Genomic DNA, 12603 nt, shown 5'->3' with positions numbered 1-12603 from the left:
TTTGTGCTATAGAATATTCGTATATTCACAAATAGACCGGATTTCGATATTGATTTTTATCTCTTGTTTGGAAAAGGAACAAGTTATTGATATATGTATATACTTTATGTGGTCGGAGATGCTTCCTTCTGTTTGTTACATACATGTGCACAAAACCAATATACCCGCTTAACCAATTTTAAATGTGTTCAGTGTACAAAAACATTCAAAAACTAAAGAATTCCTCACGCAGAGCAACAAAGAATGCAACGCATATTTAGATCAAATGTGACGTCAGACCTTGCGCGTGTTGCAAGTGAAATTCTTGTTGTTCAGCACTTTCAATGGATTTTATTACATAAAAATGTTAACAAAAATAAAAATATAATTAACTAAACTTATGATTGGCAGCACGGGTTTAACTAATGGAGGGGCACTATGCAGATCTCCATGCGGCTGTTGCCACCCCATAAATTGACCTGTCTGCTCTTCACTTCCAATTGAATGCTAAATGTGTCCACCAGTGGACATCGCACAGCTTTCGTCATGTCCACTTTGCCGTTGATCACGTCTTCCAGCTGGCCACGCAGCGCGACTGGGGCCAGCACGCTGAACTTGAGATTGAGCTTGGGACAACGGGCCGACAGGGTCTGCTCCTTGAGGCCATAGACGTAGACGCTGTTGCCAATTTCTATGAAGCGGCTGTGTTGGAAGGCAAATAACAAATCGGTTCACTTAACTGGATTTAGCTGAGTTGCATGCAAGTTACCTCACATTACTTTTGGACTTGTCAAAAACCAACAGCTCAGCGATAATGGTCAAAAAGTCGATGAGTTTCTCTTCCTCGCTGGCAATTGTCTCCTTCTCACGGAAGCCAAAATGTACGCCCAACACCTCCAGCTGCAGCTGCCAGTGCATCAGGTTCATGGCCGAGCTGACAACGCGAAATTTGCGAAATTGCTGAGAAATCCAAAAATAGATTGTTCAAAATGTGAATGCGTGCAGCGCATGATAAGTTAAACTCTACCCACTCTCAAGAGATTCAGGAGCGTCATGGTTTGGACCAGCCGACGCTGATTTAGTCGTATGCGGGCTGCGGCACCCTTTGGCCACTCGGCTGGCGTCCACTCCAGATTGTGATAGAACTCGTGCAGAAACTGATGCATCTGTGTGACATCGATGTCCTCCTCGCCAGTCGTCAGTTGCTTGTAAAATTGCATCAGTTTGCCGGTAAATATTGCATCATAGCCGGAGTTGATGAAGTAATCGGTGGACTGTGCCAGCACCTGCTCACAAAAGTGGATATAGTTAGTGTGGAACTCTCTCTCTCTCTCTCTCTCTCTCTCTCTCTCTGTCTCTTGCTCAATCTCTTACCTGCATCACAAAGTGCCTCATGTTTTGGTCATCGTTTCCATTCTGTTGGCGCAAATGAAAGTTGGCAAACGATTTGTAGCTGTGCAACATGCAGTCCGAGTGCTCAACTTTTAATTGATTGGAGGCATGACGCAATATATGCTGTTTATCGGGATCTATTTTCGATATGATTAGATGCAACGGACCAAGTGGCAAGTCCATTAGTTCCACTTGCTGCAGCTGCTCCAGTTTTGGGCGCTTTGCACACGTGGGTCCATCTCCGCCAGCTCCGACAACTGATGCAGAAGATGCTCCTTTCCGTTTTCTGGGCGCCATTTGTCTTGTATAAAAAGGTTGAAAGTGTTATGTGAAAAACTCGCCAAACTCTATCAACTCGTGTGGTTCTATTAACGAGAATTTATTAATTGATCTGCCACAAAATTTTCGCCTGTTTGAATGTGTATTAAAGAAAGTGGCCTACTTAGGTTTCCTTTTTCTTTGGGCTTTTATTAAATTTAATTTAATTTACAATCAATTAAATAAACTGTTAATTTCAAATACATATGTATATTATTATTTTATATATATATATATTATTAAAAATTGCTTTTCATAATTTGTTAAACAAATGCCCCATAGTTACTTCAGTTATAACCATTTACAATATCTAAAAGTAGAGCACCTTAAAATTGATTGAAAACAGGCAATTGCACTGTTAAACGATTGTTAAATATTCATTTTACATTTTACTGTTAAATTACTGTTAAATATTCTCTTTAGCTGAGCATTAGTTCTATACACAGTTAAACGCTAGATTAAATTCTTTATAAAAAAAGGCCTGCTAATTGGTCATTGAGTTTAGTTAAGAGGTGCATATTTTTAAGTAAAACGTTTCAACGTTTTTACTTCTTTTTAAATGTTTATAACAAATTCCAAATCGTTATTTGTTTTAACAGAAATGCAAAATACTTTGAATGTACAATAAGTAGTTCGAGCTTTTAAATCTTAGGCAAAGAAATTTAAACAATGGACGCACTCAGCAGAGAATTCTGATGAACGAACCGATTACGAGTTCCGATTAATGATACAAAACTCAAATCTCTCAAGTATTATTCATCAAAATTCTCTTCGCCAATAGCTCGCATAATATTTGTGACATATTTAGCTACAACTATCGAGCAAAAACTTTGTTCTTGGTTCCTTTCGTTACATTTCAGGAATTTCATGTAACTCAAGTTGTTAAATATAGGGTTTCTATAAGTACATAGCATGTCAGAGGCAAGTGAAAGTTACATATAATACAGGACAATAGCACTTGAAACATGCTGTCAAAATATACGAATAAACTTGAATTAATACAAAAGGCAAACTTGTATTGCCAATCAAAATGCGATGTTGACAACAATTGTCTCGAGTGATTGGCAAAATTTGCATTCATACAAAATACTTGACAATGACAATTGGCATACAACATAACAACAAATAAATGAATTAATTAAAAATGTTAACATTTGCCGTCGAGTGCTCAATGAGTCGACACCTAACACGATTTGCGAATATTCATGCTTGTACTTGTTTATAAATTAACATTAAAGATTATGAATAATATTTGACTTAAATACTATGCAAATAACTGCACATAACTAAAAAACCAGAACTAACTGACAGATGTCTGTATATGTATGGGTGTGTGTGTGTTGCGGTCCAGCTGTTTCGTCACCTTAGGGCTTATCGAAGCCCGCAAAATCGGAGGATTCGGAATCATCATCGTCCCGTTCGACGCCTATGCAATGAATGCCCGTGCGCAGCATGGGCGTACCCTTGCCTTTGCCCAGAACACGCGCCGCGATGACCAGCTGCAGCAGCTCCTTGGAATTGTTCGAGTTGACAATGTGGAGAACCTCGCGCAACAGTTTCTCCTTGTACGCAAAGAACTCGATTTTCATCTCATAGAAATCGTGCTCATCGTGCTTGGTGCCCGTGAACTCCGTGATCCGGCAATGCAGATTCGGTGTGGCGCTCACATCCGGCACAAACTTGGTGCCCGGCGCGCCCGTGTTGCCAAACAGACTGACCGGCAAATTCAGATCAATCAGATAGCGATGATTGATCTGCAGAAAGCCCAGACTGACGGCAATCGTATCGCCCGACCGCTGATACGTAACACAGCTGTCCGAGCCAAAGTCATCAGTCTTCAGGGTTGTCGCATCAAAGTGCACGTGATGATCTGCAAAAGAAGAGTGAATTGTTTTGAATAAACTTTCAATAAGTAGCTGCAATTGCATGCGTTTAATCGGGCAAGCTCGCTTTGTAAATACCCCTCAAGCAGCACACAATTGCACTTGGCAACAGGCAACAGTCATAAGTCTTACTCATACTTGCAATGACAAATCTTGATAAACTCCAAGCATTACACATATACTTTATTGCGTGCTTGAACAGCTTGCGAATTATAAACTTTTTTTTTACTCTGATTTCAAAGCCTGGCTGTTTATGTGACTTAAAGCTGTCGATTTAGGATTTATCTCTTGATGGACATATAATTTAGGTCTACTTTAAGCTTTACAACAATTCAGTGTGCCTGACTTGAAGATACCCTGTACCTTAAACATACATAGATTCTTATTTATAGCGCTGCTTTTTGGCGCATTTCTTTGCTGTCAGTTTTTACTGTTTCGCACTTTGGAACATACATTTTTGTATATATTTTTTGTGTTTATTGTACGATCGCGTTGATATTTTAAGTACATCAATATTTAATTGAAATATTTGCATATAGCAAACATTAAAGATTTATTTATAAATATTTTAAAAAATTTTCTGATTCTAAAATTTTAAACTTGATCTTAGCTAGCTTACTTTAATGTGTATACCTAAATGTGAGGCTGTTTACCAAATTTGATTTGTTGGTCTATTGATAAGCAGACTGACATGGGACATGGGACATGGGATATGGGATATGGGATATGGGATATGGGATATGGGATATGGGATATGGGATATGGGATATGGGATATGGGATATGGGATATGGGATATGGGATATGGGATATGGGATATGGGATATGGGATATGGGATATGGGATATGGGATATGGGATATGGGATATGGGATATGGGATATGGGATATGGGACATGGGACATGGGATATGGGATATGGGATGTAAGATGTTCAACCTATTCAATTTGTACAGCTTTAGGGAGTTTATGTACCCCATTAATCCAGTTAAAAGGCTATTTTTGAGTTGTCTGCAAACCTTGAATATCTTCTCATCTCCACAAGCGTTAGAAAATATCTTCAAATTTTAAAAATGGTCTGGTAAATGGATGTCAAAAATCGAAGTATTCATGCCATGCTACATAAATCCTTCCCCACAAATCAAGCAGAAGCCCAACTATAAAACAACAGCCATAAACACACAGTTTGAATGCCACTGCGAGTGGCTTTACAGTTTGAGAGTCACTCAATTTGCAACTAGCTATCGCATTCAATACAGAAAACAGAGCACAGAGCAATTATTTTGTAGTTAAAATTTGTTGACTGCACCGCACGAGGAAAAACGCCCGGCGTTGCCAGGCAGCTGCTTGCATCTGGCATCGTGTCGTCTTCGTAATTTGCATATTTGCCACCGACAAACATAATTAATTTGCATTTGAACTTGTGGCCAAAATCAATGGCAGGTGAGAGCCGCAAAAAGTGTACACAAACACACACACACAGATCTTTATATATGTATATAGCCAGGCAGCTTTACTTATTTAGCTTGTGCCAATAAAGATAGCTGAATAAATAAATAAACAAACAAAAAAAAAGCCAACGTCTGTGGGGCAAACACACGCCGCTGTGGTTGGCAATAAAGTAAACTTCCACAATTCCGCCGACGACGACGACGACGAGCAAGATGATGATGTTTCATATGATGATTAAGATGATGATGATGACGCTGAGGAAATTGCGTGTAAGCGCGCAATTAAACGCGGCGCTCCACTTTGTAGAAGGCGGCGCGCAGCAATTGGCAGCAAAGTCTTCCGGTTTCGGATTCATTTACTTGGAGCCAAGGCCGCGCGGATTGCTCAGGTTGCTCTCGAGGGCTTAAATTGCATTAAAATTGGGTCAATTGGGACCAAAACGTGTACACGCCAAGGACTGGCTGCCTCTGCTGCGCAGCGTCTGGCGAGGAATTTAATTCATAATAAAATACAAATCAGCTTTTAATTGAATTAAAAAAACAAAAAACATAACGCAGCTGAACCTGACTATATATTATATATATATTTATATCTAATCGCGAATCTAAGTTAACAAACCCATTTACAGCCCGCTAATGTGTTCATGTGCTTGCGCTTGTTTTACAATTTAATTAGCAACATTTTCTTTTTACGAGTCTTATGCAAATATTTATATAAAACTCCGACGGCCCATTCACAAGTGCCGTTTTTTCTTTACACATCGATCGGTTGACGTAGCCAACAAAAAAAAAAAAAAATTCATGGTTCTTAAACTTGGCTATAAATAGCCGTTTCTCGTGTTGGCAAGTCGAAAACCTGCGACAAGCAGCAAAACTGGGGGAAAGCTCTTGCAGCTAATTGTAGAAAAATTTCAACATATTCTAGCATAAATTGTTTATACGACACATTATTTATTATGTATTAATATTTATCAAAATATAATTATTTATAAATATATCTGTGAATTGTATGCAAATATTATTTACAATCTTATTTATTTTGTTATATGGAAAGTTATGTGTTAGGAAAACCTCAAACTACAATTAACATCTGTGGCTTTTTATAGTCATGCGGAGGGTTTTACACGTTTATCACGACTTGTGGTATACATTAAAAAGAAAACAACGCCGATCTCTTATATGATACTTATATTCTTGATGTGTATCATAGGAAGTATCGCTAGAAAACTAGGTTTTCTTTACAAGTATATTGCTTTTCAGATACTCTAACTAAGCTTTGCCAATAAATCTTATAACACTCAGAAATCGTATAGCTGCCACGTAACTTGGATTTAAAAGCTATGCGATCTTATCTAAGTCAGACTACCATTTCATATGAAAAGAATGCGTATAAAAAAACAGATCTGATAAGATTTGGGAACAACATATTTATGTAATATAGCTACACGATTTTATGGGCATAAAAAAAACATAAGATTTATCAATTGCAGATTGATTTAAATGTAGCATTAAGATCTTATTAAAATCCGATTACAATTTCATGTCGAAAGAACAGGTATTATATGGAATGAATGGGTATAGAAAGGACACATCAGATAAGATATATTAAAAGGCGATTTATACGGCTATACGATCTGATTAAGATCGGACTACAATATCATAAAAAAGGAAAATAGGTATACAAAATGGGTATAAAATAGTTACACGATCTTTTCAATGTTGGTCTACTATATCCTATGGAAAGAATAGGTTATATAAATATAGTCATACAATCTTATCAAAATCAGACTACGATATTATATGGAAAGAATAGGTATAATTAAAAAAAACTAATCAGATAAAAAACCGATTTATACAATTGAATATGGAAAGAATAGGTATAAATAGAAAAAAATAACAAATCCGATAAGATTTATGAATAACATATTTGTATAGATATAGTTCTCATAGGAACGATCATTCACAAATTGTCGCCAAGTATGAAAATATAAACTGGCCAGAGCATATTATTTTCAAAGTTAGCCCTTTTTATACTCTTATATCTTATAAAGTTTTATTTTTCATATCTCTGGGCTGATGCACATTTATTTCCGCACATTTTAGGCACATTTCATTTGTCAGTTTTATTTGTCGTGATAAGCGCGGCGCATGAACACACACCTGTTACCGCGTCACACATAAATATGTATATTTGTTTTTATAAAATATATTTATTTGGCCTTTCTATATATATATATATAAATGAATATATACGTATGCTACAAGTCAGAGGAATGTCTGCGCGAAAACAATTCGTTTCTTTTGGCCGATCGCCCGCTCAGCAAAGACATCTCACATATATATATATATAAATATGTGTAAAATGTACGACAGATTGAAATTTATTCGCTTTTAATGCGACTTTAATTTAAATAATTTACAGGAAAAGCCATTCAGCAAGTATTTTCTGCCTGCCTAATGTAAAATTGAAGCGTTTCCACGACAAAGTTTCCGAAGAAAAGAAATTAAAGGAAAAAAACGTAATCCAGCTAAATCTGCTTAAATGCGAGTCAATATTTCGGGACAGCCAAAAGACAAGTACAGCAAGTCCCCCCTCTCCGCACCCCCTCCTCGCAGAAGCCCTCATTTGCTTTTTATATAAAAGTTCTTTATATGAATTTCAATAGAAATGTCACGCTCTATGCGACTCGCCGCAATCAGCGAAGATCAAATCATAAATGTCTAGAAGAGACTCTCCAGAGAAGACGCCCTCCTCCCCCTCACCGTCCCCACACACACACACACACACACATCCCCTTCCACAATCCAGCCCAAAAATTTCTGATTCTGATTTTGCCCCAATGTTTGCCTAGTTTAAAGCTTGTCAGTCGATCAATTGATGAACATTCGCCCATTCATATAAAATGTTCAATTGCTTTGTTTGTGGGCGCCTGTTTAATTAACATAACAGCGCAGGGGGCGGGGCGGGGCGGTTTGGGGCGTGTTCTATTGCTACAGTGAAAACCTTTTGGAAACGTTTCCACATTTACACAGAGCTCGTTCCGCTCGGCTGACAGCTCAGACTCTGACGTGTGAGCAATTTTTTTTTTTTTTCATTTTAACAGACAGTCACATGTTGTTTATCGGATACTTTAGTTTATTCTATTGAGGCTCTGAGAAGACTCACCGCAACCCCCTCCTCCCCTCACCCGAAATCTTTTGAGCACGTATTTCATTTAATAATTGCTGAGGCTTGTTTAAAAACTTGCCAGGAAATTCTGTAAATTAACAAAAGCGCACGAATTAAATACGTTATTGCATAAATTAAAAATGTTATGTTATGTAAAATTTAGTTTATGCATTTAAAAAGCTCTTTGCTGAGAACTTACAACAATTTACAAATTTAAGAAATGCATTCGTAATGTTATACTGAAGAAGGTAGACGAATAAATACCCTCATCGTATTTGAACTAAGCTCAGTTTTTGTAACTAATATTAGTCCATGTGCTTACATTAGCTCAAAATATTTGAACACAGTTTAATATACTTATTTTAGCTGAGCTCACATTTTTAGTATATTTGCAAGCATTACCCGTTTTAGCGTGGTTTAGGTGTTCATTTTCACTTTTTTTTTAATTTGTTCAAACACTTCCACTTTTTTTTCACCCATGCGTGCGGAAATTGTTTACTTTCTTTGTTAAGCTTGACTACTGTACAAATATGCAGCTATCTAGCTTTTCATCAATCAGTCAGTCGCTCAATCAGTCAGTCAGAACAAATAGTTTTACAAATATTCATGTATAATTAACAAGCTGACTTTTTGTCATTATAAAAATTATTATTTATTATGCCTTTGATTATATTCTTTGATAACTACGCTTATTTCCAATGATCAAATATAACTTATAGGAGTTTTTACTTTACTATAGAAGTATAAGTATATAAGTATAAGTATATATATATATATATATATATATATATATATATATATATATATATATATATGTACAATATACAGTATAAGTAATCGTCAATAATATTAGATATTAAAATTATTATCAACCGTGCTATTTAAAACCTTGAATATGTTCTTTGCTAAATACGCTTATTTCCAAAGATCAACTATAACCTTTAGGAGTTTTTACTGTACTATACATATATATATGATGATATATGTATGATATACACAACTGATATCTACAATAAATATTGTGTGTAATCGTTAATAATTGAAATCGAAATTGAAATTGTTCAGTGCCACAATTTGTCGTCTTTTGCCGTCTCTTTTGACTGCTCGGAGCTGGTTGTGATGTCATGTGGAATGGGCAATGGAGAAATTAGGCAACAGCGACCATAAATAGCCACCCAAATATATATCTGATACATGCCCTCCCCAACAACTGACTGACTGGCTGTTGCCACACACCCCCCCCCCCCCGCTGTTCCCCTCCCGTTGGAGGTTGCGCCTGCTAAAAACACAAAACTGGCCGAAATGCAAGTGTTACACATGTGTTTTGCGAATCAAAACAATTGTCAAGGTGTCGCGAGACATCTATCAATCAAAACACCCTCGTGCCAGAGAGGTCAGACAGACAATTGCATCTGATATTATACCGAAATACACTTAGAGAAAAATATCATTTCAAATAGTAAAACGACTGGCATAGAAATCGAACATAAATAATCAAAGTCTATTTAATTAAATTAATAATTAATCTAGATGCTTAGGCTGATTATAGTCGAAGATAAAGAAAAAAAAAAGCATAAAGTAAAAAATACTTAAAACTAGAATTAGCACGCTCAAAAATTTCATAGATTGAGTTTTGTGTGAGAATTTCAGACTATAAATAGTACTTCATATACAAATTTAATGCTCAAGGTTAACACGTTTTTTGTTTTTTACCTTATTCAAATTTTTTCTGCATTATTTAGATTTGTTTTACTTGTTAAGCGATCTTTTAACCCCTTCAACCCGAGTTCGAAACTTATTTCAAGCATTTTCGTGCTCATTTCTAGTAGATCACGCTTCTCTCTTTTTCTTTGCTTTTATATTCAGATTTCTCTTTTATTTCGATTTCTTTCACGTGCTTAAAGATTTTCCTTTGACTGATTTTTAGCAATTCAAGTTCTTGTATATTTAGTGTACCTAATTGAAATGTAGTGCGACTTTTTCTTGCTGTGCACTCGATTTGAGCACAAAATTGTTGGCATTTTCGCTGAGTGTATGTGTGCATAACCGAAGGGAAGCACTCTCGAGGCAGCCACCCATTGCAACAACAATGTGCCACTATAAATAGTCGTCAGCTATTACAGATGCATGCAAACATATATATGTAAATGGATATGTATGTATGTGTATGGGTGCATGTATGTGCAACAATAAAACATTTGTTGACAGGCCGCGCATTGTGCAATTTAATTAAAATCTTGAACGGGCGCCTCTAGGGGGCCCATTAGAAGGCGTCTCAGTTGGCAAATCGAGGTGATAATTGGCTTGATCAGGTTTCAGACCAGACTAGACACATACATTCCCATATGCACAGAGTGTGTGTGGGTTCTCAAGCAAATGAACGGATTGGGCATTTGCACAACGGTTTTCATTTCGCACGGCTATAAAAAATTCATAATTGCAGCTGTTGTTTGTGGCCCGTAATTCATTACCGCCATAAATTAGAAAATTGAAAATAGAAATTGAAATAGTCAACAGCAACTAATCTGAGGCGACACTTTTCGAGCTCAGCAAAACGTTTAACTAAAACAAAAGTGAGTGATCGACTTCTAGATGCTCCGCAAACAGTTTAGAGTACATATATATTCTTACTTATATGAAGCCTCAAGGTGCGCCTTACTATGGATAATTTATTTATCGAATTTAGGAAGCAGAGTGCACATAGATAGTTATCTGTGTTAGCTATATAAGAAACTGCATTCCAAAGTTCGTGTTTGTAACGTCTACACTCTCTTGGATATGCTCTAAGAAAACAGTGGCTGAAAATCGATATTTATCGAAATCGGGGGAAGCGTGCGGAAAGGGATTCAAAGAGTTATCTGTGTAAGCCATAAGAGAAGCTGCATGGAAAAGTTGCTCTCCACGAGATGCTCCAAACAAATTGGCTGAAAATCGATATTTATCTTACTTAGAGAAACGTGTTATCGATAAGCTTGGAACATGCACTCTAGTTTTTAAGAGCGAGGTTTTTATACGACGAAGAGACAAATAAGGCAAGATCAACTTGACTTTTTATGGTGATCAAGAATGGCTGCCACCTTTTACATAAGAAAGCTTTTGCATGACGTTATTTTTAATTCATGTTCAATCGTTACAGGGTATTATTAAAATGGCATAACTGACTGATGCAGCTGTCCACTTATAAATCAATCGATTTTTTTTTTATTAATTCTGAATAAATATGTTAAAATAAACATGTTTATATATAAATATGTGAATAATTATTTATATAAGCTTATGTATGCAACTTTATAATCGGGATGGGCGAGCTCAGTCTTGCGACAATTTCTAATGAATACATTTAACAATAATTATTAATTTGTATACCCTTTTTCAAAACGTTCGAGTAGGTTTAGTTTTATGAATAGATTTTAGCAGGCGCCAAACCAAATATAATATAAACTGTATAAAAATAGACTAAATATAATATTGATTATTATTTAGTATGGTACAAATATAGGATATATATCTATTCTGTCTGCTGGGGTATTTAATTGTCGACACGTTTTCAAAGTTGTTAACAACAATTTTGATTAAGTGTTTGCCGAGGGTTTTTTTTGTTAGCTTCTGGTAAATTGATAAGCTAACGGGGTACGTCAGACAGTTCTGATAAGCGGGCAAAAAAAAAATGTGACCATCTTGTAATTGGACAGAACCCCCGCCCCTCCCACGTAACACAACACACACACACACACACACACACACACAGGCGCAAAATGGAAACTAAGTGCAGCTTATATTGAAAATTGGCTTAAACATGACCATGAACAAATATTATGTTTGATAAAGCAAGACAAGACGAGGCCAACAATAGTTAGGGGTAAAATGTAGGCGTGGAAAGCGTCAAAACTGTCGATATTTTGATTTAGATTTTGCACTTCCGGTGCGCAAATCACAATAGACAATAACAACAAAACTGTCAAGGCAACCACAAGAGTAGGCCCTGGGTGGGAGAGGGGGGGCTGGGGAGATTCCAAACATAACTAGCTGCAACACACACGCACACACACACCCACCCGTTACCTCTATTTAATTCAAATTGGGCTTCAACTATTGCCGGCCGCCTGCACTACTGAATTTTCGCATGTAAATGGAAAGGGCACGGCGAAGGTAAACAATAAACAAAAAAAAAAAAGGTTGCTTACCCGTCGGTTGATCGGCAACTTCTGACATATTTACAGCCGTTGGTGGTAAATGCTAGACGCTGATTGTCAATTTTAATTTGAAAAAAAAAGTGTACTTTCACACACAAATTGCTAGAAAGACGTATTTCCTTTAATCTGTTTTGCAATTGTTATTTAATTGGCGTGCAACACAGACGCGAACGACGCTAAACAATAGAACAAACTGAGCAAGTGTGACCAGTTGGATGTTA

General features: G+C 36.6%; 2 protein-coding genes across 4 annotated transcripts; both read right to left on the bottom strand.

Annotated features, from left to right (window-relative positions):
* Positions 1–301: 301 nt before the first annotated feature.
* Positions 302–1798, bottom strand: LOC135432623 (uncharacterized). The gene is made up of 4 exons (XM_064688350.1): positions 1354–1798; positions 1011–1265; positions 749–939; positions 302–681 (listed from the first exon to the last, which is right to left on the bottom strand). Exons 1-4 carry the CDS (start codon positions 1666–1668, stop codon positions 402–404), a joined length of 1041 nt encoding a protein of 346 aa, XP_064544420.1. The 5' UTR covers positions 1669–1798; the 3' UTR covers positions 302–401.
* Positions 1799–2425: 627 nt separating this feature from the next.
* Positions 2426–12587, bottom strand: LOC135432625 (adipose-secreted signaling protein). 3 transcript variants are annotated; one of them, XM_064688354.1, is made up of 2 exons: positions 12374–12587; positions 2426–3559 (listed from the first exon to the last, which is right to left on the bottom strand). In XM_064688354.1, exons 1-2 carry the CDS (start codon positions 12399–12401, stop codon positions 3054–3056), a joined length of 534 nt encoding a protein of 177 aa, XP_064544424.1. In that variant the 5' UTR covers positions 12402–12587; the 3' UTR covers positions 2426–3053. The 3 variants fall into 3 exon arrangements, with proteins under 3 accessions (XP_064544424.1, XP_064544423.1, XP_064544422.1); XM_064688353.1 differs by lacking the exon at positions 12374–12587 and adding an exon at positions 3711–3765; XM_064688352.1 differs by lacking the exon at positions 12374–12587 and adding an exon at positions 3705–3723.
* Between the last annotated feature and the right edge of the window lie 16 nt (positions 12588–12603).

The sequence above is a fragment of the Drosophila montana genome, unplaced genomic scaffold (assembly GCF_035044405.1).
Source record: "Drosophila montana isolate Dmon_TW-CO22-7 unplaced genomic scaffold, ASM3504440v1 contig_3207_1, whole genome shotgun sequence".
NCBI classification, from domain to species: domain Eukaryota; kingdom Metazoa; phylum Arthropoda; class Insecta; order Diptera; family Drosophilidae; genus Drosophila; species Drosophila montana.
This window is presented reverse-complemented; position numbering and strand designations above follow the sequence as displayed.

Excerpts from the sequence above, each read along its gene's own strand:
- LOC135432623 (XM_064688350.1), bottom strand. The coding sequence starts at position 1,668 with ATGGCGCCCAGAAAACGGAAAGGAGCATCTTCTGCATCAGTTGTCGGA. Across the intron at positions 1,266-1,353 it reads TGAGGCACTTTGTGATGCAG|GTGCTGGCACAGTCCACCGA; the intron begins GTAAGAGATTGA and ends TTTTGTGAGCAG. Across the intron at positions 940-1,010 it reads CGCTCCTGAATCTCTTGAGA|CAATTTCGCAAATTTCGCGT; the intron begins GTGGGTAGAGTT and ends TGGATTTCTCAG.
- LOC135432625 (XM_064688353.1), bottom strand. The coding sequence starts at position 3,750 with ATGTGTAATGCTTGGAGTTTATCAAGATTTGTCATTGCAA. Across the intron at positions 3,560-3,710 it reads ATCAAGATTTGTCATTGCAA|ATCATCACGTGCACTTTGAT; the intron begins GTATGAGTAAGA and ends CTTCTTTTGCAG.